The following is a 26,504-nucleotide window of genomic DNA, read 5'->3' on the forward strand; positions in this document are numbered from 1 at the left end:
TGAAAGGAGAGAGGAAGGGACAGGAAAGGTAAGAGAGGAAGAGGATAGGTAACAGAGAGAGAGAACAGATAATGGAAGACAGTTGAATAATAGTCCATCTTCAGACCCAAACAAACCTGTTGAACTATTGACAGACAGGATCCCCTCACATGACAAACTATTGACAGACAGGATCCCCTCACATGACACACTATTGACAGACAGGATTCTCTCACATGACAAACTATTGACAGACAGGATCCCCTCAAATGACAAACTATTGACAGAGGATCCCCTCAAATGACAAACTATTGACAGACAGGATTCCCTCACATGATAAACTATTGACAGACAGGATCCCCTCACATGACACCCCTATTCCATTTTGAATAATGATATAATGGCACCCCTATTCCATATTGAATAATGATATAATGGCACCCCTATTCCATATTGAATAATGATATAATGGCACCCCTATTCCATATTGAATAATGATATAATGGCACCCCTATTCCATATTGAATAATGATATAATGGCACCCCTATTCCATATTGAATAATGATATAATGGCACCCCTATTCCATATTGAATAATGATATAAATGGCACCCCTATTCCATATTTGTGCAAAAAATATAACAGGGTGTCGTATATAGGGAATATAGGGTGTCATATAGGACTATATAGGGAATATAGGGTGTCATATAGAACTATATAGGGAATAGGGTGTTGTATGGGACTATATAGGGAATATAGGGTGTCATATAGAACTATATAGGGAATATAGAGTGTCATATAGAACTATATAGGGAATAGGGTGTCATATAGAACTATATAGGGAATATAGGGTGTCGAATAGAACTATATAGGGAATATAGGGTGTCATATAGAACTATATAGGGAATATAGGGTGTCATATAGAACTATATAGGGAATATAGGGTGTCGAATAGAACTATATAGGGAATATAGAGTGTCATATAGAACTATATAGGGAATAGGGTGTCATATAGAACTATATAGGGAATATAGAGTGTCGAATAGAACTATATAGGGAATATAGAGTGTCATATAGAACTATATAGGGAATATAGAGTGTCATATAGAACTATATAGGGAATAGGGTGTCATATAGAACTATATAGGGAATATAGAGTGTCATATAGAACTATATAGGGAATAGGGTGTTGTATGGGACTATATAGGGAATATAGGGTGTCATATAGGACTATATAGGGAATATAGAGTGTCATATAGAACTATATAGGGAATATAGAGTGTCATATAGAACTATATAGGGAATAGGGTGTCATATAGAACTATATAGGGAATATAGAGTGTCATATAGAACTATATAGGGAATAGGGTGTCATATAGAACTATATAGGGAATAGGGTGTCATATAGAACTATATAGGGAATAGGGTGTCATATAGAACTATATAGGGAATATAGAGTGTCGAATAGAACACAACCATGTAATATCTTGTCTCATGGTGATGGAGACCAGACAGACAGACAGGCAGACAGACAGACAGACAGACAGACAGACAGACAGACAGACAGACAGACAGACAGACAGACAGACAGACAGACAGACAGACAGACAGACAGACAGACAGACAGACAGACAAGCTTGTCTCACGGTGATGGCTAGAGAGAAGTCATTGAAGAAGTCAGTGAAGAGGATGTTGGGTACGTAGTTCATCAGCATGGTGACGTCTGCAGCAGAGCTGAGCTGGTCTGGACTAGAGGACACCTCTGCTAACTGTCTCACTGTGAGCTGGGGCAGGGCCTCCATCTGCAGCACAGACACAACTCACATTATAACTACAGACACACATTATTACAGACACTATCACTGTTAGCTGGGGCAGGGCCTCCATCTGCAGCACAGACACAACTCACATTATAACTACAGACAAAACATTATTACAAACACTATCACTGTGAGCTGGTGTAACGGTTCCATCTGCAGTACAGACACAACAGACATTATTACAGACTATTACCACAGGACAACAGGACAACAGACAGTTACCACAGAGAAGGTGGTCAGTAGTCTCTGCATGTCCTTGAAGGAGGCGAAGGCAGAGAATCCTCTGAAGTTCTTCAGCAGCCAGTCTCCACTGTTCAGGGTGTCAGAGCTACAGCTGGGGTCTGGGAACACACAGACAACACATTTAGACAACACATTTAGACAACACATTTAGACAACACATTTGGACAACACATTTAGACAACACAATTAGAGAGAACACATTTAGAGAGAACACATTTAGACAACACATTTAGACAACGCAATTAGAGAGAACACATTTAGAGAGAACACATTTAGACAACACAATTAGAGAGAACACATTTAGAGAGAACACATTTAGAGAGAACACATTTAGAGAGAACACATTTAGAGAACACATTTAGAGAGAACACATTTAGAGAGAACACATTTAGAGAACACATTTAGATAACACATTTAGAGAGAGCACATTTAGAGAGAACACATTTAGAGAACACATTTAGAGAACACATTTAGAGAGAACACATTTAGAGAACACATTTAGAGAGAACATATTTAGAGAACACATTTAGAGAACACATTTAGAGAGAACACATTTAGAGAGAACACATTTAGACAACACATTTAGACAACACATTTAGACAACACATTTAGAGAACACAGTCAGAGAACACAGTCAGAGAACACAGTCAGAGAACAGTCAGAGAACACAGTCAGAGAAAAGTCCCTGCTGGTGTTTCAGTGCCAGTCTATTGAAGATCCCATAGTAACTCTCCAGCTAACACTTTCAGAAGTGTGTTTGTGCTATTTACACAGCAGTTTGACTGACAATGGCTGTGTCTGAAATGGCCCCCTATTTCCTACAAGGCATTACTTTGGAACAGGGCCTATATAAAAAGTTATGCGCCCTCTGGCCTTCAGGCTCAGCACTCTATTGGTCAGTACCTGCTGAGGCTCAGTTCCTATTGGTCAGTAACTGATGAGGCTCAGTTCCTATTGATCAGTACCTGCTGAGGCTCAGTTCATATTGGTTAGAACTTGCTATGGCTCAGTTCCTATTGGTCACTACCTGCTGAGGCTAATTTCCTATTGGTCAGTATCTTGCTGAGGCATAGTTCCTATTGGTCAGTACCTGGAAGGACTCAGTTCCTATTGGTCACTACCTGCTGAGGCTAATTTCCTATTGGTCAGTATCTTGCTGAGGCATAGTTCCTATTGGTCAGTACCTGGAAGGACTCAGTTCCTACTGGTCAGTACCTGCTGCGGCTCAGTTCCTATTGGTCAGTACCTGCTGTGTTGTTCCTGGAGAGAAAGACCTCTATGAAGGTAGTGTAGACTGATATCTGTCTGGACTGGTCCATGGCTGAGTGGTGGCTGCTCAGGATCTGAACGCTGAGGGAAAAGACAAAGGGGTCAGAGGTTATCGCTGCGAAGCCGTCTCGGACACAACTCAATCACCTCCACAATGAAGAGTTGTTGCAGTGTAAGATTTGATGCAGCAGAACAGGATTTTGATTTTTTTTAAAGTGCAGACCATCTGGCTTAAATTTGAGGATATTTGTATCTATATCGGGTGAACCGTTTAGAAATTACAACATTTTTCGTACATAGTCCCTCCATTTTAGGGGACCAAAAGTATTGAGACAAATTCACTTATATGTGTATTTAAGCAGTAAAAAGTTAAGTATTTGGTCCCATATTCCTAGTACGCAATGATTACATAAAGCTTATCACTCTACAAACTTGTTGGATGCATTTGCTGTTTGTTTTGGTTGTGTTTCAGATTATTTTGTACCCAATAGAAATGAATGGTAAATAATGGAGTGCTATTTTGGAGTCTCTTTTATTGTAAATAAGAATATAATATGTTTCTAAACATGTCTACATTCATGTGGAAGCTACCATGATTATGAATAGTCCTGAAAAAATGGTGAATAATGATGAGAGAGAAAGTTACAGACACACAAATATCATACCCCCCCCAAAATGCTAACCTCTCTTGTTATTATAATGGTGAGATGTTAGCATGTCTTGGAGTCAGATTAACTCTTGGATAACATTTTTATGTCTCTGCGTGGAGTTTGAAGCAAGTTGCTAACTATTGCTAGCGCAATTGCTAACATGTGTTAGCATAATGACTGGAACTTTCCATAAACTTCCATTCATTGCGCTAACACTAGTTAGGCTCGCGAAACTACCTCTAACTTCCTTCATACTGTATGCAGAGACATAAAAAGGGTATCCAAAGAGACAAAAGGGTATCCATGAGTTAATCTGACTCTGGGGAAGTAGATAAAGGGCCTTTCATCACCTGGTAGGTGATATTATAACATGGTCTGGTAGGTGATATTATAACATGGTCTGGTAGGTGATATTATATATAGTAATGTTATAACATGGTCTGGTAGGTGATATTATAACATGGCCTGGTAGGTGATATTATAACATGGCCTGGTAGGTGATATTATAACATGGTCTGGTAGGTGATATTATTTTATATATAGTAATGTTATAACATGGTCTGGTAGGTGATATTATAACATGGTCTGGTAGGTGATATTATAACATGGTCTGGTAGGTGATATTATATATAGTAATGTTATAACATGGTCTGGTAGGTGATATTATAACATGGCCTGGTAGGTGATATTATAACATGGCCTGGTAGGTGATATTATAACATGGCCTGGTAGGTGATATTATATTATATATAGTAATGTTATAACATGGTCTGGTAGGTGATATTATAACATGGCCTGGTAGGTGATATTATAACATGGTCTGGTAGGTGATATTATATTATATATAGTAATGTTATAACATGGTCTGGTAGGTGATATTATAACATGGTCTGGTAGGTGATATTATATTATATATAGTAATGTTATAACATGGTCTGGTAGGTGATATTATATTATATATAGTAATGTTATAACATGGCCTGGTAGGTGATATTATAACATGGCCTGGTAGGTGATATTATAACATGGTCTGGTAGGTGATATTATTTTATATATAGTAATGTTATAACATGGTCTGGTAGGTGATATTATTTTATATATAGTAATGTTATAACATGGTCTGGTAGGTGATATTATAACATGGTCTGGTAGGTGATATTATATTATATATAGTAATGTTATAACATGGTCTGGTAGGTGATATTATATTATATATAGTAATGTTATAACATGGCCTGGTAGGTGATATTATAACATGGCCTGGTAGGTGATATTATAACATGGTCTGGTAGGTGATATTATTTTATATATAGTAATGTTATAACATGGTCTGGTAGGTGATATTATAACATGGTCTGGTAGGTGATATTATTTTATATATAGTAATGTTATAACATGGTCTGGTAGGTGATATTATATTATATATAGTAATGTTATAACATGGTCTGGTAGGTGATGTTATATTATATATAGTAATGTTATAACATGGCCTGGTAGGTGATATTATTTTATATATAGTCATGTTATAACATGGTCTGGTAGGTGATATTATAACATGGTCTGGTAGGTGATATTATATCATATATAGTAATGTTATAACATGGTCTGGTAGGTGATATTATAACATGGTCTGGTAGGTGATATTATATTATATATAGTAATGTTATAACATGGTCTGGTAGGTGATATTATTTTATATATAGTAATGTTATAACATGGTCTGGTAGGTGATATTATAACATGGTCTGGTAGGTGATATTATATTATATATAGTAATGTTATAACATGGTCTGGTAGGTGATATTATTTTATATATAGTAATGTTATAACATGGTCTGGTAGGTGATATTATAACATGGTCTGGTAGGTGATATTATAACATGGTCTGGTAGGTGATATTATATTATATATAGTAATGTTATAACATGGTCTGGTAGGTGATATTATATTATATATAGTAATGTTATAACATGGTCTGGTAGGTGATATTATAACATGGTCTGGTAGGTGATATTATAACATGGTCTGGTAGGTGATATTATTCCATGGTCTGGTAGGTTATATTATATATAGTAATGTTAATACGTACATGGTCTGGTAGGTGGAGCAGCTGAAGTTCTTGGTGCTGAGGCAGGACAGGAAGTCAGTGGAGACGGCAGGTAGGAAGGGACGGAGTCTGGTGTTGAACCAGAGGTTGATGATTTTCTGATCTCTGAGACTAGCCAGGCTGAAGCTGTCCAGCCTTACCTCTCTTATAGCATCCAGGGCCTGGGACACTGCTGGACAGCTGGGGTCTAGTGTCTGGAGAACATGGTTAAAAAAACAATTTCATAATCAGGAAATGACTGAATGTCGGCGTTCACAATAATATTTGGGACCTTGGCAGATCTACTGGTAGTATGAAAATAATATCTCCTTTTCTTTTTAGAAAATAAAACCAAATAAAAGCCAGATCAAAAGAGGGGACCTACATACAGTAATAATTAATCAGTACGTTTATATGTACAGTATAAGAGGGGACCTACATACTGTAATAATTAATCAGTAAGTTTATATGTACAGTATAAGAGGGGACCTACATACTGTAATAATTAATCAGTAAGTTTATATGTACAGTATAAGCATGATATGAATAGATAAGAGTTTTATCTCACGGTGTTGGAGAAGAGATCCAGGGCTGAGTCCAGAACCACTGAGACCTTAGAGAAGAACAGTTTCCAGATCTGTGCTGAGTGGCTGGTGTTTCCAGACAGCTTACACTTTAACAGGCTCACCAAGTTATCTGATGTCAACACAGACAGCTGGAGGGTAAAGAAAGAAAGAGAAAAAACATGTACAAATCATATCATCTAATAATATAGAATAATAATAATACATGAGATTGATATATAATAATAACATAGAATAATAATACATGAGATTTATATAGCGCTTTTCAAGGACCCAGAGACGCTTTACAGTAGAGAGCAAAGAAACAAGAAACCAACAAAAAAAAGGTCAGACCAATCAAAAAACAAGAACATCTGAGTCACTTCTGTGGTTGTTCTACTAGAAAAACAACAAAAATTTAACAGAAACGTGACAGTTGTGAAGATTTCTTCGTACCGAGCCACAAGCGTAAACATCGACGTTGAAATCACAGAGGACTCCGCTGATCTGCCCGTTGTCAAGGTGACCCTGTAGAGCAGTGCTGAAGGAATCAACAACAGATATTCAGATGGTTGTTGGAAATATGATGGAAAGAAGAGATGTGAAAACAGCACTAGAAACGGTTTGAGACCATGTCATCAATTAACGCAAATGAACAGATGTCTTTTTTAAACGTAAAAAAAACACACACAAAAAACAGAAGCTAACAGAAATTATCTTTCAATAACTCACCTGTCGACACCAGCACAAACTTTTGTCTCTGTAAACAATACGTAACGAAAAATTAGTTCTTTCTGAATAATAATCAATGGAATGTAAGGAATTATTGATCACTATGAAATCAATTGAATAATATAATAATCAATGTTTGGTGAATTAATATATCACAAAAAAAATCTATCAAATATCTCGTACCATTAACTGGGGTGACATTGCACTGAGGGAAAGATGAGATATAATGAGTTCCAATCTGCTATGCAGTGTCCAGATAAATCACACAGTCAACTCAGCCTGTAAGACAGAACTCAAACAGATACTCACCTCTCCACTGTATACAATGCAACCTGTGAGGGGAAAATAAAACTTGCAAGATTTCAGGCAGTAATGGTGATTCTTCGGAACATGTTTAACATGGAAAAAAAACAATATGGTGCTCCCTAAAGGTCCTGTTCAAACGTATTGCACGACACAGGAAATAGACTCAGCCAATCGAATCCAGTGTTGTTTACTAAAACCCGTCTCTCACCTGATGGGACGGTCTGTAGTAAAGCCGTCTTGCTGGAGGTGAAGGCTGACTCTATCTCCATGGTAACAGTGGGTACGGCCTCGTCCAGTCTGGTGAAACTAAATAAACACAACAACAACAGGAGCGTTTTTAAGTTCTATTTTACATGAGTATATCCCAAATGGCACCCTATTCCCTACATAGTGCATTAGTTTTGACCAGAGCCCTATTGACCCTGGTTAAAAGTAATGCACTATGTAGGGAATAGGGTGACATTTCTGACACAAAATTGGTCATTCATGGGATGTCTCATGGGATGTCCTCATGTGGAAGAGATGCAGTTGTCATTAGAAACATCTATGGTAGGGAGTCCAATCAAAAACGCATCTTTTGACCAATGGTTAAATGATTGTGGAGATACGCCTTTAACAAAAACAATGGTCAAAACCTCACATACAGTTGAAGTGGTAAGTTTACATCCACTTAGGTTGGAGTCATTAAAACTGGTTTTTCAACCACTCCACAAATTTCTTGTTAAAGCTATAATTTTCGCAAGTCGGTTAGGACATCTACTTTGTGCATGACACAAGTAATTTTTCCAACAATTGTTTACAGACAGATTATTTCACGTATAATTCACTGTATCACAATTCCAGTGGTTCAGTATGAAACAATATTGAGGTAAGATAGATATCGACCTGTCAGCTGGACAATAACCTAAAACACAAGGCCAAATCTTCACTGGAGTTCCTTACCAAGAAGAGAGTAAATGTTCCCTTGAGGCCGAGTTACAGTTTTTTTTCAAATTAAATCTGCTTGAAAATCTAAGGCAACACCTGAAAATGGTTGTCTAGCAATGATCAACAAACAATTTGACAGAGCTTGAATTTTTTTTAAAGAATAATGGGCAAATGTTGCTCAATCCAGGTGTGAAAAGCTCTTAGAGACCTACCCAGAAAGACTCACAGCTGTAATCGCTACGAAAGGTGACCTAACATGTATTGGCTCAGAGGGGTTGAATACTATATATAACTATAATACTTATCTAAACAAGATACTCTATATGAGTGTTCCATTTTTCATGATTTTTTTGGACAAATGTTGGAATTTTTCATCAACTTTGACATTAGAGTATTTTGTGCAGATCGTTGACAAAAAAAATGACAATGAAATCTATTTTAAATTCCACTTTGTAACATAACAAAATGTGGAAAAAGTCAAGGGGTGTGAATACTTTCTGAAGACACTGTATTAGGTTACAAAATGTGACTTTTGGATATAATGTTAATATAACTTCTACAAAGACCCCACTGAATGATTCAGAATTTAAAGAATCATATTCGTCTTGGTAAAATGTATTTTGTAACACAAGGAAGAGAAATTTCATCACCGAAGCACATTTTCACCCACTCTGAGCAGAGTGGATGGACACCCTATCTATAGGCACTGTCCTACTTACATGATCTTGTAGGAGGCACAAGGGATATTTTCCTAAAGGCAGAAAAAGGTAAAGGTTCGTATTTGGTTTGTATCAATGATTATCTGTAAGAATGTATTTTTGTAGACAAGGACAGCAGAGAGATGTACCTGTTTGGTCAGGTTGACAAGTTGTTGCAGGAACTCAGGGAGTCTCCTCTCCTTTGGTGACTCAGTCAGGTAGTCAAACACTGTGTTGATGATGACAGCTTTCTCTGGAGGACCAGGAAGAGGCAACACCACCAGTTCTGCTGTCTGCTTTGGAGAGAGAACCTCCAGGACTGACAACTGGAAGAGAGGAGACAAGAAGGTTATCAATACTTGATGAGGACAAGTATTTACGTATAATCATTGTGGCGTAGTCGGCAGAAAAATGAGACGTACAGGAGAGAAGTCTGTGTTGAATTCTAGCAGGTCCCTGAGGGACACAAGAACTGAGAATGGCCCCAAGTTCTTCTGCAGCCAGTCCACACTGCTGTTAGAGTTGGACACACAGCCAGAGTCTGGAGGGAAGAGGGTTATTAACATACAGACATAACCATCAAAACACAAACATTCGATTGGTCTAAACCTATACAAATTTGCAGTTCTACATTGTATAATGTTATTACATGTCATCACCAACTATAAAAATAAAAATAAATGAAAAAACATTGTGATATACTTTAAAACGAACCAATCAACTATTCAAAAAAACAAACATCCAATCAGCTGATGATTACCTGTTGTGGGTCGAGACAGGAAGGGGATGACCAGCTCCTTCAGAACCAGCTGCTGCTGCTCTAGGGTCATGTGATCAAACTGGGCTCCAAACTCCTTCACCCTGAAAGTGATACGTGAGTAATGTGTATGAGTTATAAGGACCTAACATTTAGGGGACATACATTATGAGGGACCTAATACTACATTATGAGGACCTAATACCTACATTATGAGGACCTAATAGACCTACCTACATTATGAGGACCTAATACCCTACATTATGAGGACCTAATACCTACATTATGAGGACCTAATACCTACATTATGAGGACCTAATACCTACATTATGAGGACCTAATACCTACATTATGAGGACCTAATACCTACATTATGAGGACCTAATACCTACATTATGAGGACCTAATGCCTACATTATGAGGACCTAATACCTACATTATGAGGACCTAATACCTACATTATGAGGACCTAATACCTACATTATGAGGACCTAATACCTACATTATGAGGACCTAATACTACATTATGAGGACCTAATACCTACATTATGAGGACCTAATACCTACATTATGAGGACCTAATACCTACATTATGAGGACCTAATACCTACATTATGAGGACCTAATACCTACATTATGAGGACCTAATACCATTATGAGGACCTAATACCTACATTATGAGGACCTAATACCTACATTATGAGGACCTAATACCTACATTATGAGGACCTAATACCTACATTATGAGGACCTAATACCTACATTATGAGGACCTAATACCTACATTATGAGGACCTAATACCCATTATGAGGACCTAATACCTAACTTATGAGGACCTAATACCTACATTATGAGGACCTAATACCTACATTATGAGGACCTAATACCTACATTATGAGGACCTAATACCTACATTATGAGGACCTAATACCTACATTATGAGGACCTAATACCTACATTATGAGGACCTAATACCTACATTATGAGGACCTAATACCTACATTATGAGGACCTAATACCTACATTATGAGGACCTATACCTACATTATGAGGACCTATGCCTACATTATGAGGACCTAATACCTACATTATGAGGACCTAATACCTACATTATGAGGACCTAATACCTACATTATGAGGACCTAATACCTACATTATGAGGACCTAATACCTACATTATGAGGACCTAATACCTACATTATGAGGACCTAATACCTACATTATGAGGACCTAATACCTACATTATGAGGACCTAATACCTACATTATGAGGACCTAATACCTACATTATGAGGACCTAATACCTAACTTTGTGAGGACCTAATACCTACATTATGAGGACCTAATACCTACATTATGAGGAACCTAATACCTACATTATGAGGACCTAATACCTACATTATGAGGACCTAATACCTACATTATGAGGACCTAATACCTACATTATGAGGACCTAATACCTACATTATGAGGACCTAATACCTACATTATGAGGACCTAATACCTACATTATGAGGACCTAATACCTACATTATGAGGACCTAATACCTACATTATGAGGACCTAATACCTACATTATGAGGACCTAATACCTACATTATGAGGACCTAATACCTACTTATGAGGACCTAATACCTACATTATGAAGACCCTAATACCTACATTATGAGGACCTAATACCTACATTATGAGGACCTAATACCTACATTATGAGGACCTAATACCTACATTATGAGGACCTAATACCTACATTATGAGGACCTAATACCTACATTATGAGGACCTAATACCTACATTATGAGGACCTAATACCTACATTATGAGGACCTAATACCTACATTATGAGGACCTAATACCTACATTATGAGGACCTAATACCTACATTATGAGACCTAATACCTACATTATGAGGACCCTAATACCTACCTTATGAGGACCTAATACCTACATTATGAGGACCTAATACCTACATTATGAGGACCTAATACCTACATTATGAGGACCTAATACCTACATTATGAGGACCTAATACCCTACATTATGAGGACCTAATACCTACATTATGAGGACCTAATACTACATTATGAGGACCTAATACCTACATTATGAGGACCTAATACCTACATTATGAGGACCTAATACCTACATTATTGAGGACCTAATACCCTAATTATGAGGACCTATACCTACATTATGAGGACCTAATACCTACATTATGAGGACCTAATACCTACATTATGAGGACCTAATACCTACATTATGAGGACCTAATACCTACATTATGAGGACCTAATACCTACATTATGAGGACCTAATACCTACATTATGAGGACCTAATACTACATTATGAGGACATAATACCTAACTTTGTGAGGACCTAATACTACATTATGAGGACCTAATACCTAACTTTGTGAGGACCTAATACCTACATTATGAGGACCTAATACCTACATTATGAGGACCTAATACCTACATTATGAGGGACCTAATACCTACATTATGAGGACCTAATACCTACATTATGAGGACCTAATACCTACATTATGAGGACCTAATACCTACATTATGAGGACCTAATACCTACATTATGAGGACCTAATACCTACATTATGAGGACTAATACCTACATTATGAGGACCTAATACCTACATTATGAGGACCTAATACCTACATTATGAGGACCTAATACCTACATTATGAGGACCTAATACCTACATTATGAGGACCTAATACCTACATTATGAGGACCTATACCTAACATTATGAGGGACCCTAATACCTACATATGAGGACCTAAACCTACATTATGAGGACCTAATACCTACATTATGATGACCTAATACCTACATTATGAGGACCTAATACCTACATTATGAGGACCTAATACCTTACATTATGAGGACCTAATATACCTAACTTTGTGAGGACCTAATACCTACATTATGAGGACCTAATACCTAACTTTGTGAGGACCTAATACCTACATTATGAGGACCTAATACCTACATTACCTACATTATGAGGACCTAATACCTACATTATGAGGACCTAATACCTACATTATGAGGACCTAATACCTACATTATGAGGACCTAATACCTACATTATGAGGAACCTACATACCTACATTATGAGGACCTAATACCTACATTATGAGGGACCTACTACCTACATTATGAGGACCTAATACCTACATTATGAGGACCTAATACCTACATTATGAGGACCTAATACCTACATTATGAGGACCTAATACCTACATTATGAGGACCTAATACCTACATTATGAGGACCTAATACCTACATTATGAGGACCTAATACCTACATTATGAGGACCTAATACCTACATTATGAGGACCTAATACCTACATTATGAGGACCTAATACCTACATTATGAGGACCTAATACCTACATTATGAGGACCTAATACCTACATTATGAGGACCTAATACCTACATTATGAGGACCTAATACCTACATTATGAGGACCTAATACCTACATTATGAGGACCTAATACCTACATATGAGGACTAATACCTACATTATGAGGACCTAATACCTACATTATGAGGACCTAATACCTACATTATGAGGACCTAATACCTACATATGAGGACCTAATACCTACATATGAGGACCTAATACCTACATTATGAGGACCTAATACCTACATTATGAGGACCTAATACCTACATTATGAGGACCTAATACCTACATTATGAGGACCTAATACCTACATTATGAGGACCTAATACCTACATTATGAGGACCTAATACCTACATTATGAGGACTAATACCTACATTATGAGGACCTAATACCTACATTATGAGGACCTAATACCCTACATTATGAGGACCCTAATACCTACATTATGAGGACCTAATACCTACATTATGAGGACCTAATACTACTTATGAGGACCTAATACCTACATATGAGGACCTAATACCTACATTATGAGGACCTAATACCTACATTATGAGGACCTAATACCTACATTATGAGGACCTAATCCTCCATTATGAGGACCTAATACCTACCTTAGAGGATCCTAATACTACATTATGAGGACCTAATACCTACATTTGGAGGACCTATACCTACATTATGAGGACCTAATACCTACATTATGAGGACCTAATACCTACATTATGAGGACCTAATACCTACATTATTGGGACCTAATACCTCCATTATGAGGACCTAATCCTACATTATGAGGACCTAATACCTACATTATGAGGACCTAATACCTACATTATGAGGAACCTAATACCTACATTATGAGGACCTAATACCTACATTATGCAGGAACCTAATACCTACATTATGAGGACCTAATACCTACATTATGAGGACCTAATACCTACATTATGAGGACCTAATACCTACATTATGAGGACCTAATACCTACATTATGAGGACCTAATACCTACATTATGAGGACCTAATACCTACATTATGAGGACCTAATACCTACATTATGAGGACCTAATACCTACATTATGAGGACCTAATACCTACATTATGAGGACCTAATACCTACATTATGAGGACCTAATACCTACATTATGAGGACCTAATACCTACATTATGAGGACCTAATACCTACATTATGAGGACCTAATACCTACATTATGAGGACCTAATACCTAACTTTGTGAGGACCTAATACCTACATTATGAGGACCTAATACCTAACTTTGTGAGGACCTAATACCTACATTATGAGGACCTAATACCTAACTTTGTGAGGACCTAATACCTACATTATGAGGACCTAATACCTACATTATGAGGACCTAATACCTACATTATGAGGACCTAATACCTACATTATGAGGACCTAATACCTACATTATGAGGACCTAATACCTACATTATGAGGACCCTAATACCTACATTATGAGGACCTAATACCTACATTATTGAGGACCTTAATACCTACATTATGAGGCCTAATACCTACATTATGAGGACCTAATACCTACATATGAGGACCTAATACCTACATTATGAGGACTCCTAATACCTACATATGAGGACCCTATACCTACATTATGAGGACCTAATACCTTACATTATGAGGACCTAATACCTACTTATGAGGACCTAATACCTACATTATGAGGATCCTACTACCTACATTATGAGGACCTAATGCTACATTATGAGGACCTAATACCTAATTATGAGGACTAATACATACATTATGAGGACCTAATACCTACATTATGAGGACCTAATACCTACATTATGAGGACCTAATACCTACATTATGAGGAACTAATACCTACATTATGAGGACCTAATACCTACATTATGAGGACCTAATACCTACATTATGAGGACCTAATGCCTACATTATGAGGACCTAATACCTACATTATGAGGACCTAATACCACATTATGAGGACCAATACCTACATTATGAGGACCTAATACCTACATTATGAGGACCTAATACCTAACTTTGTGAGGACCTGACACACTAAGGTCATAAACCCAAATAGTAACCACTTACACAGCTTGGTAAGAGTCACAGCTGAGGTTCTTGGTGCTGAGGCAGTGCAGAAACCCTTCTGATGCAGTCGGCAGAAACGGTCTCAGATGCCCAGAGAACAACTTCCTGATGACAACACTGTCTCTCAGCTGATCCTCAGTCAGTCTGTTGACCCTGATCTCTCCAATCACATCCAGCACCTGGGATAGTGCTGGGCCAATCACAGGCTCAGACTGGGGAGGAAGAGATGTGGTTGGTCACTTCATGCTTTGGCAAACCCTGACCCGATACACCACATACTTACTTGAACTTTAACCTCAAACTAGGCCAACCCTAAACTATTCCTGGCCTTGAACAAAGTTGTTACATTTTTATGCTCTATTCGGAAACTCTAGGGCTGAGAAATTGGTTACGTCGACATTGGTAAGGACAACCACAATGTTTTCAGAATCAGACGTACCTGGTTGGAGAGAAGTACAAGAGCCTGATCCAGAACTGCAGAAGCTTTAGTGAAGAACAGCTTCCAGGTCTCTTTGGAGTATGTGTTGTTCTCTGATAGTTTACATTTCAGCAGTGTGACCAGGTTCTCAGCTGTGAGGTCTTTCAGCTGAAGGAGAGACAAGTATTTTAGCGACTATTACTACTTCAGTTGCACAAATTTGGTCCATCTTTAAGCAGTGAGGCAGTTGCAGTTGCAGTCCCACTCCTTCCCTATGTTTTTTGCTTTATTGAAGAGGTAGAACATGGACTTAACATTAACCACCAGTGAATGATTCTAATTAATCGAAATGTTAAGTTGAGTTTTTTTTCTGTAACTCGTAAATACAGAAAGTCGTAGGCTATAAGCACAAAGCCAGTAATCTATAAGTACAAACATGATTGTCTGAAGACATTTAAACCCATACCTGTGAGCAGGCATACTGTTTGATGCTGAAGTCACATAGACGTCCCGTTGAGATCTCAGAGTCCAAGAGCTGTTGTAGAGATGAACTATAACACAGGTAAGACAGAAGTATCAGTGTCAAACTCACAACCAACTCTCACAATCAGGATCAGTGTGTTTCAATCACATGGCTGGACTAGGTTTGCAAAAATTCTGGGGAGTTTCCCAAAATGCCCAGTTTTTCAGAAAAACAGGTCGGAAGATTCCAGATAACTTGATTATTTCCTCCTTATTCTTGAAATCCTCCAACCAGGAATTTTTTTTATATATATATGAATTTTGGGACAGTTACAAGAATTTTGCAACCCTAGTCTAGTCTGAATAACGTCTTACTGTACCTGTCAACACTGGCACAGACTCTTGTTGCTGAGAGAGATAAAAAAAAAAGAAAACAGGACGTTTGATATTCCATTAAATGTGCAGTTCTGGGATAAAGATTAGGGTAGGGTACCGTATCAAGGTGTTGTTTACTAAACTTAATTTACCATTGTGCGATGACACTGGACACTGGAAAACAAGAGATACAAAATAATCATTAAGGAAAGTCTCTTAGACGAGTCACACGGTTGTCCATTCCCCCTAATGTAAGTTCAGGGTAATATAAGAAGCATAAAGAACAATGTTCTTTCACAATCTTGAAACATTTTAATGAGACATGAACTGACTTACCTGTTGGTTAACTGGTACCAGAGCACAATCTGTTCACATGAAAACAAAATACATAGAGATTAAATTGAGTAAAAAAATAAAACAAATTATATCTGGAATCTGATTCGAGAAAAAGACAGTGCACCTGACTCACCCATTGGTGCAGATTCTGTGAGGTCATAAACACTGGCCCAGATGATTGGCTCCATCTCTTGAGGCAATGCTGACATGGCTTGGTACAGCCTCACAAAACTGTGGAAAGCCAACACAAAGACAATGCCATTTAAAAGATTGGTCTCTTTAATCTTTTTACATGAATATAGAGAATATTAATGTAATCACTAGATCCGCATGTCATGGATCGCCTAATCAACCTATTGTCTAAAGTTTGACTTACATGGTCTGGTAAACTGGGCAGCCGACTGGAGTCTGGGGAGAGGATAGAAGTTAACATAGAAGTTAAGGATAGAAGTTAACATCACCATATTGAGGCAAGACTGCAATGTTTTTTTCAGTTAACTCAAAGACAGCATTACTAATAATCTTTGGGATCATTACCACCACAGAAAGCCTGGAGAGGTGGTACAAGAACTCAGGGAGTTTCCTCTCCCTTGGTGACTTAGACAGGTAGTCAAACACTGTGTTGATGATGACATCTTTCCCTGGAAGACCAGGAAGAGGCAACACCACCAGCTCTGCTGTCTGCTTTGGAGAGAGAACCTCTAGGACTGACAACTGGAAGGAGACAGGTGGAAAGAGAGAGATTGTAATGTTCAAAACGCATCCTCCAACATCAAAAATTGACATATTAACCTGGGTGAACTGATGTGTGAAAACATTACTGATGTACAGACTTAAGTAGAATGCTTTACAACCCATTTATTGTGTCATTAATAAAATATATGTATGTATAAACAAAGTGGTGTAGTCGGCAGAAAGTGAGACGTACCGGAGAGAAGTCTGTGTTGAGTTTCAACAGGTCGCTGAGGGACAGCAGGACTGAAAACCGCCCCAAGTTCTTCTGCAGCCAGTCCACACTGCTGTTAGAGTTGGACACACAGCCAGAGTCTGGAGGGAGGAGACCAATGGGTTAAGGTCAAAGATTAAATGAAGTTGAGGAACAGTTTGCTGCTTTTACTCTAGTTGCTATCTTCCAAACCTGAGGAGTTTTTGGTCAGGAAGGGCTGGATGAAGTATTTGACCACCAGCTCTTGTCTCATCTGGTCCATTTGGTCAAATTGATTGCTGAACTCCCTCAGTCTGTGAGAAAGGAAATATAAATCATTAAGCCTCTAGGTACGAGGTCCACGCGGGACCTCTACCGGGAGCATCTTCCTAGAAATGTCGCTCTAGCGTTTGAACAGTTTGACCCGGACTCGATAGAAGGGAAGAGGACGACTGCGACAGAATCTGCTCAGAATGACAGGAGATAATGAATTGAAAGCAGTAATGACCTTTTCTTCTACACAGAAGTTCATGTACATTTATTGCCTAAAGATCTTTCCTGATGTTTTCCTGACCTTTCCAATAACTTTCTGCTGCATTTCCAACACTTTAAACCACACTTCCTTCTGACTGAAATTTGGCATTACTCAATTTGACATATCATATGTATTATTTAGTGCTTTCATTGAGGTAATGTCAATAAGGTACACTTCTAATGTTTCAACAAATACTTATTTGACATGTGTTTCAGATACCCCTAGATGTTCTTAAATAGAGAATGAAAAAGCTTGATGAAAACGAATGATGTGTTAGGGCAGTAAATATCATTGAGAAAACGCATCATTTCTAGTGGCTTAACCTTCTGGGTGCGACGTCCTTAACGGTGGGTTAACCCCTGACCCCAACCCATGATTGCTCCCCTTGTGTTTGACCTAGAAATATCCAGGAAATTGTATTGGATTCTTCTCAGTCAGCTGAACGCACCAATATCCGCTACTAATTGCTGGGACAAACAGAGTCCCCTCTCGAGGGGTATTTTCAAGACGACATGGTATATAAAATATTCTTTGAGCATGGTGTTTGCAACGCCAGCATGGTGTGTACAACGCCAGGGTGGTGGGTTCGATTCCCACGGGGGGCCAGTACAAAAAAAAAATGCATGAAATGTATCTAATGTATGCATTCACTACTGTAAGTCGCTCTGGATAAGAGCGTCTGCTAAATGACTAACATGTAACATGTAAACATATACCACTGTCAAATGATGTATAGCTCATGAGGACCTAAATTATGAGGACCTAGTGTTACGAGGCGGTTATAAAACATACATCTGTTGATATGTGTCACAGCTCAGGTTCTTGGTGCTGAGGCAGTGCAGAAACCCTCCTGATGCAGACGGCAGGAACAGTCTCAGACGCCCAGAGAACCACTTCCTGATGACATCACTGTCTCTCAGCTGATCCTCAGTCAGCCTGTTGACCCGGATCTCTCCAATCACATCCAGTGCCTGGGATACTGCAGGGCCAATCACAGGTTTGGACTGGGGAGGAAGAGATGTGATTGGTCATTCAGAAAAATAACAACACACTGCAACCTTGCCCTTGATCACCAGAGTTAAGGAAGGTTGATTTATATTCTCACCATATTGGAGAACATGTCCAGAGCTTGGTCTAAGACAGAGGTCAGTTTGGTGAGGAGAACCTTCCAGGTCTCTTTAGAGTGAGAGGAGTTGCCAGGCAGTTTACATTTCAGAAGAGACACCAGGTGTTCTGCAGTGAAGTTTGTCAGCTTTGAGAGAGAAGAGCAGATGATATGGAGTCAATGAATGAATACATGTAGAGGATGTTCTCTACCTTGGTATCTCTACAGCATCTCTTTGTCTCTCATACACTAGAATCACGGCCATAGTGGAAAAATCTCACCGATGCACAGGCATACTCCTCCAGGGAAAAGTTACAGGGCACGTTCGCTGTATTTGATGTCGCCAAATAACTTTGTAGTGAATCACTGTAGAAGTATCAAATAGAACAAACGGTCATATCACTGATAACCATAAGAGGCTACTAAATGGATTAAGACCAGGTAGATCTTAGATACAGGTGATAAACTTGTTACCTGGCATTTCCTTCACAGACTCTGCTATCTGCAAATGACCAGGAGAAAAAGAGAAATACATGTTTAGTTTTAGACTCTCATGCAGCAATATATACGGTACAGTAGGTATCAAATCTGTTGTTGCTGTCAGAAGAAACACTTACCGTTCGCTGGTGTTATTGGACACTGAAAAAGACAGAAGATTTTATATTACAAAGGTATCAATAATAATAGGCCATTTCATTACAGTAGTCAATTACAGTAGTTACATTGCTTCATTACAATAGTCAATTACAGTAGTTACATTACTTCATTACAATAGTCAATTACAGTAGTTACATTACTTCATTGTAGTAGTCAATGAAATATACAATAATAAAAAAGAGATACATTCTCACCTTCATATTCATCGGCAAGCAATCTGTCAACAAAAATTAAAAACCCCATTAAAAAATAGTCAGTTGATATATTGTTTTAATAATCTTATTCATGTTAAAATAGTCAACGTGGTTAATGAAGGACGACTGACCTGCTGGAGCGGTCTGCATCAGGTTGTCTATAATGGCCTGAATGACTGGTTCCATCTCTGGAGGTACAGACGGTAAGGCCTGGTACAGACGCTCAAAGCTGAGACAGACACAGACAACAGATATGTCAAAGTGTAGTAGTGATTTGTGGTTTTACAAGATCATGAAGATAAATTATCTCTTCATTGTTTGTCTTCTGTTGAATCCACTTACATGGTCTTAAAGCTATCGCATGGTAGCATCATCTGAAAAGGACATCAAAGGGCTTCATCAATATAACAACAAGATAAAGCATCAATATCAGTTGAGGTACAAGTTAGAACTTTTGTTTACTAATGCACAAAGTGTTACCTCTTCAGAGAGTCTGACGAGGTAGTACAGGAACTCAGGGAGTTTCCTCTCCTTTGGTGACTTAGACAGGTAGTCAAACACTGTGTTGATGATGACAGCTTTCCCTGGAAGACCAGGAAGAGGCAACACCACCAGTTCTGCTGTCTGCTTTGGAGAGAGAACCTCCAGGACTGACAACTGGAAGGAGACAGGTGGAAAGAGAGAGATTGTAATGTTCAAAACGCATCCTCCAACATCAAAAATTTACATATTAACCTGGGTGAACTGATGTGTGAAAACATTACTGATGTACAGACTTAAGTAGAATGCTTTACAACCCATTTATTGTGTCATTAATAAAATATATGTATGTATAAACAAAGTGGTGTAGTCGGCAGAAAGTGAGACGTACCGGAGAGAAGTCTGTGTTGAGTTTCAACAGGTCGCTGAGGGACAGCAGGACTGAAAACCGCCCCAAGTTCTTCTGCAGCCAGTCCACACTGCTGTTAGAGTTGGACACACAGCCAGAGTCTGGAGGGAGGAGACCAATGGGTTAAGGTCAAAGATTAAATGAAGTTGAGGAACAGTTTGCTGCTTTTACTCTAGTTGCTATCTTCCAAACCTGAGGAGTTTTTGGTCAGGAAGGGCTGGATGAAGTATTTGACCACCAGCTCTTGTCTCATCTGGTCCATTTGGTCAAATTGATTGCTGAACTCCCTCAGTCTGTGAGAAAGGAAATATAAATCATTAAGCCTCTAGGTACGAGGTCCGCGCGGGACCTCTACCGGGAGCATCTTCCTAGAAATGTCGCTCTAGCGTTTGAACGGTTTGAGCAGGACTCGATAGAAGGGAAGAGGACGACTGCGACAGAATCTGCTCAGAATGACAGGAGATAATGAATTGAAAGCAATAATGACCTTTTCTTCTACACAGAAGTTCATGCACATTTATTGCCTAAAGATCTTCCCTGATGTTTTCCTGACCTTTCCAATAAATTGCTGCTGCATTTCCAACACTTTAAACCACACTTCCTTCTGACTGAAATTTGTCATTACTCAATTTGACATATCATATGTATTATTTAGTGCTTTCATTGAGGTAATGGCAATAAGGTACACTTCTAGTGTTTCATCAAATACTTCTTTGACATGTGTTTCAGATACCCCTAGATGTTCTTAAATAGAGAATGAAAAAGTTGGATGAAAATGAATGATGTGTTAGGGCAGTAAATATCATTGAGAAAACGCATCATTTCTAGTGGCTTAACCTTCTGGGTGCGACGTCCTTAACGGTGGGTTAACCCCTGACCCCAACCCATGATTGCTCCCCTTGTGTTTGACCTAGAAATATCCAAGAAATTGTATTGGATTCCTCTCAGTCAGCTGAACGCACCAATATCAGCTACTAATTGCTGGGACAAACAGAGTCCCCTCTCGAGGGGTATTTTCAAGACGACCTGGTATATAAAATACTCTTTGATATACCACTGTCAAATGTTGTATAGCTTGTGAGGACCTAAATTATGAGGACCTAGTGTTACGAGGCGGTTATAAAACATACATCTGTTGATATGTGTCACAGCTCAGGTTCTTGGTGCTGAGGCAGTGCAGAAACCCTCCTGATGCAGACGGCAGGAACAGTCTCAGACGCCCAGAGAACCACTTCCTGATGACATCACTGTCTCTCAGCTGATCCTCAGTCAGCCTGTTGACTCGGATCTCTCCAATCACATCCAGTGCCTGGGATGCTGCTGGGCCAATCACAGGTTTGGACTGGGAAGGAAGAGATGTGATTGGTCATTCAGAAAAATAACAACACACTGCAACCTTGCCCTTGATCACCAGAGTTAAGGAAGGTTGATTTATATTCTCACCATATTGGAGAACATGTCCAGAGCTTGGTCTAAGACAGAGGTCAGTTTGGTGAGGAGAACCTTCCAGGTCTCTTTAGAGTGAGAGGAGTTGCCAGGCAGTTTACATTTCAGAAGAGACACCAGGTGTTCTGCAGTGAAGTTTGTCAGCTTTGAGAGAGAAGAGCAGATGATATGGAGTCAATGAATGAATACATGTAGAGGATGTTCTCTACCTTGGTATCTCTACAGCATCTCTTTGTCTCTCATACACTAGAATCACGGCCATAGTGGAAAAATCTCACCGATGCACAGGCATACTCCTCCAGGGAAAAGTTACAGGGCACGTTCGCTGTATTTGATGTTGCCAAATAACTTTGTAGTGAATCACTGTAGAAGTATCAAATAGAACAAACGGTCATATCACTGATAACCATAAGAGGCTACTAAATGGATTAAGACCAGGTAGATCTTAGATACAGGTGATAAACTTGTTACCTGGCATTTCCTTCACAGACTCTGCTATCTGCAGATGACCAGGAGAAAAAGAGAAATACATGTTTAGTTTTAGTCTCTCATGCAGCAATATATACGGTACAGTAGGTATCAAATCTGTTGTTGCTGTCAGAAGAAACACTTACCGTTCGCTGGTGTTATTGGACACTGAAAAAGACAGAAGATATTATATTACAAAGGTATCAACAATAATAGGCCATTTCATTACAGTAGTCAATTACAGTAGGTACATTACAGTAGTCAATTACAGTAGTTACATTACTTCACTACAGTCGTCAATTAGTGTAGTTACATTGCTTCATTACAATAGTCAATTACAGTAGTTACATTACTTCATTACAATAGTCAATTGCAGTAGTTACATTACTTCATTGCAGTAGTCAATGAAAGATATAATAATAAATAAGAGATACATTCTCACCTTCATATTCATCGGCAAGCAATCTGTCAACAAAAATTAGAAAACGCATTGAAAAATAGTCAGTTGATATATTGTTTTAATAATCTATTCATGTTAAAATAGTCAACGTGGTTAATGAAGGACGACTGACCTGCTGGAGCGGTCTGCATCAGGTTGTCTATAATGGCCTGAATGACTGGTTCCATCTCTGGAGGTACAGACGGTAAGGCCTGGTACAGACGCTCAAAGCTGAGACAGACACAGACAACAGATATGTCAAAGTGTAGTAGTGATTTGTGGTTTTACAAGATCATGAAGATAAATGATCTCTTCATTGTTAGAATTCTGTTGAATCCACTTACATGGTCTTAAAGCTGTCGCATGGTAGCATCATCTGAAAAGGACATCAAAGGGCTTCATCAATATAACAACAAGATAAAGCATCAATATCAGTTGAGGTACAAGTTAGAACTTTTGTTTACTAATGCACAAAGTGTTACCTCTTCAGAGAGCCTGACGAGGTAGTACAGGAACTCAGGGAGTTTCCTCTCCTTTGGTGACTTAGACAGGTAGTCAAACACTGTGTTGATGATGACAGCTTTCCCTGGAAGACCAGGAAGAGGCAACACCACCAGTTCTGCTGTCTGCTTTGGAGAGAGAACCTCCAGGACTGACAACTGGAAGAGAGGAGACAAGAAGGTTATCAATACTTGATGAGGACAAATATTGATGTATAATCATTGTGGCGTAGTCGGCAGAAAATGAGACGTACAGGAGAGAAGTCTGTGTTGAATTCTAGCAGGTCCCTGAGGGACACAAGAACTGAGAATGGCCCCAAGTTCTTCTGCAGCCAGTCCACACTGCTGTTAGAGTTGGACACACAGCCAGAGTCTGGAGGGAAGAGGGTTATTAACATACAGACATAACCATCAAAACACAAACATGCGATTGGTCTGAACCTATACAAATTTGCAGTTCTACATTGTATAATGTTATTACATGTCATCACAAACTATAAAAATAAAAATAAATTAAAAAACATTGTGATATACTTTAAAACGAACCAATCAACTATTCAAAAAAACAAACATTCAACCAGCTGATGATTACCTGTTGTGGGTCGAGACAGGAAGGGGATGACCAGCTCCTTCAGAACCAGCTGCTGCTGCTCTAGGGTCATGTGATCAAACTGGGCTCCAAACTCCTTCACCCTGAAAGTGATACGTGAGTAATGTGTATGAGTTATAAGGACCTAACATTTAGGGGACATAACATTATGAGGACCTAATACCTACATTATGAGGACCTAATACCTACATTATGAGGACCTAATACCTACATTATGAGGACCTAATACCTACATTATGAGGACCTAATACCTACATTATGAGGACCTAATACCTACATTATGAGGACCTAATACCTACATTATGAGGACCTAATACCTACATTATGAGGACCTAATACCTACATTATGAGGACCTAATACCTACATTATGAGGACCTAATACCTACATTATGAGGACCTAATACCTAACTTTGTGAGGACCTGACACACTAAGGTCATAAACCCAAATAGTAACCACTTACACAGCTTGGTAAGAGTCACAGCTGAGGTTCTTGGTGCTGAGGCAGTGCAGAAACCCTTCTGATGCAGTCGGCAGAAACGGTCTCAGATGCCCAGAGAACAACTTCCTGATGACAACACTGTCTCTCAGCTGATCCTCAGTCAGTATGTTGACCCTGATCTCTCCAATCACATCCAGCACCTGGGATAGTGCTGGGCCAATCACAGGCTCAGACTGGGGAGGAAGAGATGTGGTTGGTCACTTCATGCTTTGGCAAACCCTGACCCGATACACCACATACTTACTTGAACTTTAACCTCAAACTAGGCCAACCCTAAACTATTCCTGGCCTTGAACAAAGTTGTTACATTTTTATGCTCTATTCGGAAACTCTAGGGCTGAGAAATTGGTTACGTCGACATTGGTAAGGACAACCACAATGTTTTCAGAATCAGACGTACCTGGTTGGAGAGAAGTACAAGAGCCTGATCCAGAACTGCAGAAGCTTTAGTGAAGAACAGCTTCCAGGTCTCTTTGGAGTATGTGTTGTTCTCTGATAGTTTACATTTCAGCAGTGTGACCAGGTTCTCAGCTGTGAGGTCTTTCAGCTGAAGGAGAGACAAGTATTTTAGCGACTATTACTACTTCAGTTGCACAAATTTGGTCCATCTTTAAGCAGTGAGGCAGTTGCAGTTGCAGTCCCACTCCTTCCCTATGTTTTTTGCTTTATTGAAGAGGTAGAACATGGACTTAACATTAACCACCAGTGAATGATTCTAATTAATCGAAATGTTAAGTTGAGTTTTTTTTCTGTGACTCGTAAATACAGAAAGTCGTAGGCTATAAGCACAAAGCCAGTAATCTATAAGTACAAACATGATTGTCTGAAGACATTTAAACCCATACCTGTGAGCAGGCGTACTGTTTGATGCTGAAGTCACATAGACGTCCCGTTGAGATCTCAGAGTCCAAGAGCTGTTGTAGAGATGAACTATAACACAGGTAAGACAGAAGTATCAGTGTCAAACTCACAACCAACTCTCACAATCAGGATCAGTGTGTTTCAATCACATGGCTGGACTAGGTTTGCAAAATTCTGGGGAGTTTCCCAAAATGCCCAGTTTTTCAGAAAAACAGGTTGGA

The 26,504-nt window shown here is 38.8% G+C and overlaps 1 protein-coding gene across 8 annotated transcripts in view; it reads right to left on the minus strand.

Moving 5' to 3' along the window:
* mslnb (mesothelin b) overlaps nucleotides 1-26,504 on the minus strand; it is a 121,004-nt gene that overhangs the window by 40,363 nt on the left and 54,137 nt on the right. For 7 of the 8 annotated variants that reach the window (XM_029740117.1, XM_029740118.1, XM_029740119.1 and 4 more), the window contains 50 exons: nucleotides 26,268-26,352; nucleotides 25,823-25,969; nucleotides 25,384-25,595; nucleotides 24,904-25,004; nucleotides 24,566-24,684; nucleotides 24,294-24,470; nucleotides 24,156-24,187; nucleotides 23,945-24,042; nucleotides 23,815-23,837; nucleotides 23,519-23,540; nucleotides 23,376-23,403; nucleotides 23,183-23,267; nucleotides 22,902-23,048; nucleotides 22,589-22,800; nucleotides 21,651-21,751; nucleotides 21,441-21,559; nucleotides 21,050-21,226; nucleotides 20,912-20,943; nucleotides 20,701-20,798; nucleotides 20,570-20,592; nucleotides 20,336-20,357; nucleotides 20,193-20,220; nucleotides 20,000-20,084; nucleotides 19,719-19,865; nucleotides 19,406-19,617; nucleotides 18,292-18,392; nucleotides 18,082-18,200; nucleotides 17,691-17,867; nucleotides 17,530-17,561; nucleotides 17,287-17,384; nucleotides 17,154-17,182; nucleotides 16,970-16,991; nucleotides 16,823-16,850; nucleotides 16,447-16,531; nucleotides 16,002-16,148; nucleotides 15,563-15,774; nucleotides 10,034-10,134; nucleotides 9,696-9,814; nucleotides 9,423-9,599; nucleotides 9,295-9,326; nucleotides 7,857-7,954; nucleotides 7,652-7,674; nucleotides 7,526-7,547; nucleotides 7,343-7,370; nucleotides 7,067-7,151; nucleotides 6,616-6,762; nucleotides 6,051-6,262; nucleotides 3,289-3,392; nucleotides 2,022-2,140; nucleotides 1,626-1,781 (listed from right to left, as the gene is read on the minus strand). In XM_029740117.1, the coding sequence (XP_029595977.1) occupies nucleotides 1,626-1,781; nucleotides 2,022-2,140; nucleotides 3,289-3,392; nucleotides 6,051-6,262; nucleotides 6,616-6,762; nucleotides 7,067-7,151; nucleotides 7,343-7,370; nucleotides 7,526-7,547; nucleotides 7,652-7,674; nucleotides 7,857-7,954; nucleotides 9,295-9,326; nucleotides 9,423-9,599; nucleotides 9,696-9,814; nucleotides 10,034-10,134; nucleotides 15,563-15,774; nucleotides 16,002-16,148; nucleotides 16,447-16,531; nucleotides 16,823-16,850; nucleotides 16,970-16,991; nucleotides 17,154-17,182; nucleotides 17,287-17,384; nucleotides 17,530-17,561; nucleotides 17,691-17,867; nucleotides 18,082-18,200; nucleotides 18,292-18,392; nucleotides 19,406-19,617; nucleotides 19,719-19,865; nucleotides 20,000-20,084; nucleotides 20,193-20,220; nucleotides 20,336-20,357; nucleotides 20,570-20,592; nucleotides 20,701-20,798; nucleotides 20,912-20,943; nucleotides 21,050-21,226; nucleotides 21,441-21,559; nucleotides 21,651-21,751; nucleotides 22,589-22,800; nucleotides 22,902-23,048; nucleotides 23,183-23,267; nucleotides 23,376-23,403; nucleotides 23,519-23,540; nucleotides 23,815-23,837; nucleotides 23,945-24,042; nucleotides 24,156-24,187; nucleotides 24,294-24,470; nucleotides 24,566-24,684; nucleotides 24,904-25,004; nucleotides 25,384-25,595; nucleotides 25,823-25,969; nucleotides 26,268-26,352 (5,005 nt within the window). The remainder of the gene's footprint in view (nucleotides 1-1,625; nucleotides 1,782-2,021; nucleotides 2,141-3,288; nucleotides 3,393-6,050; nucleotides 6,263-6,615; nucleotides 6,763-7,066; nucleotides 7,152-7,342; nucleotides 7,371-7,525; nucleotides 7,548-7,651; nucleotides 7,675-7,856; nucleotides 7,955-9,294; nucleotides 9,327-9,422; nucleotides 9,600-9,695; nucleotides 9,815-10,033; nucleotides 10,135-15,562; nucleotides 15,775-16,001; nucleotides 16,149-16,446; nucleotides 16,532-16,822; nucleotides 16,851-16,969; nucleotides 16,992-17,153; nucleotides 17,183-17,286; nucleotides 17,385-17,529; nucleotides 17,562-17,690; nucleotides 17,868-18,081; nucleotides 18,201-18,291; nucleotides 18,393-19,405; nucleotides 19,618-19,718; nucleotides 19,866-19,999; nucleotides 20,085-20,192; nucleotides 20,221-20,335; nucleotides 20,358-20,569; nucleotides 20,593-20,700; nucleotides 20,799-20,911; nucleotides 20,944-21,049; nucleotides 21,227-21,440; nucleotides 21,560-21,650; nucleotides 21,752-22,588; nucleotides 22,801-22,901; nucleotides 23,049-23,182; nucleotides 23,268-23,375; nucleotides 23,404-23,518; nucleotides 23,541-23,814; nucleotides 23,838-23,944; nucleotides 24,043-24,155; nucleotides 24,188-24,293; nucleotides 24,471-24,565; nucleotides 24,685-24,903; nucleotides 25,005-25,383; nucleotides 25,596-25,822; nucleotides 25,970-26,267; nucleotides 26,353-26,504) is intronic. The other variant, XM_029740120.1, reaches the window with a different exon arrangement.

The sequence above is a fragment of the Salmo trutta genome, chromosome 38, assembly GCF_901001165.1.
Source record: "Salmo trutta chromosome 38, fSalTru1.1, whole genome shotgun sequence".
Lineage (NCBI taxonomy): Eukaryota > Metazoa > Chordata > Actinopteri > Salmoniformes > Salmonidae > Salmo > Salmo trutta.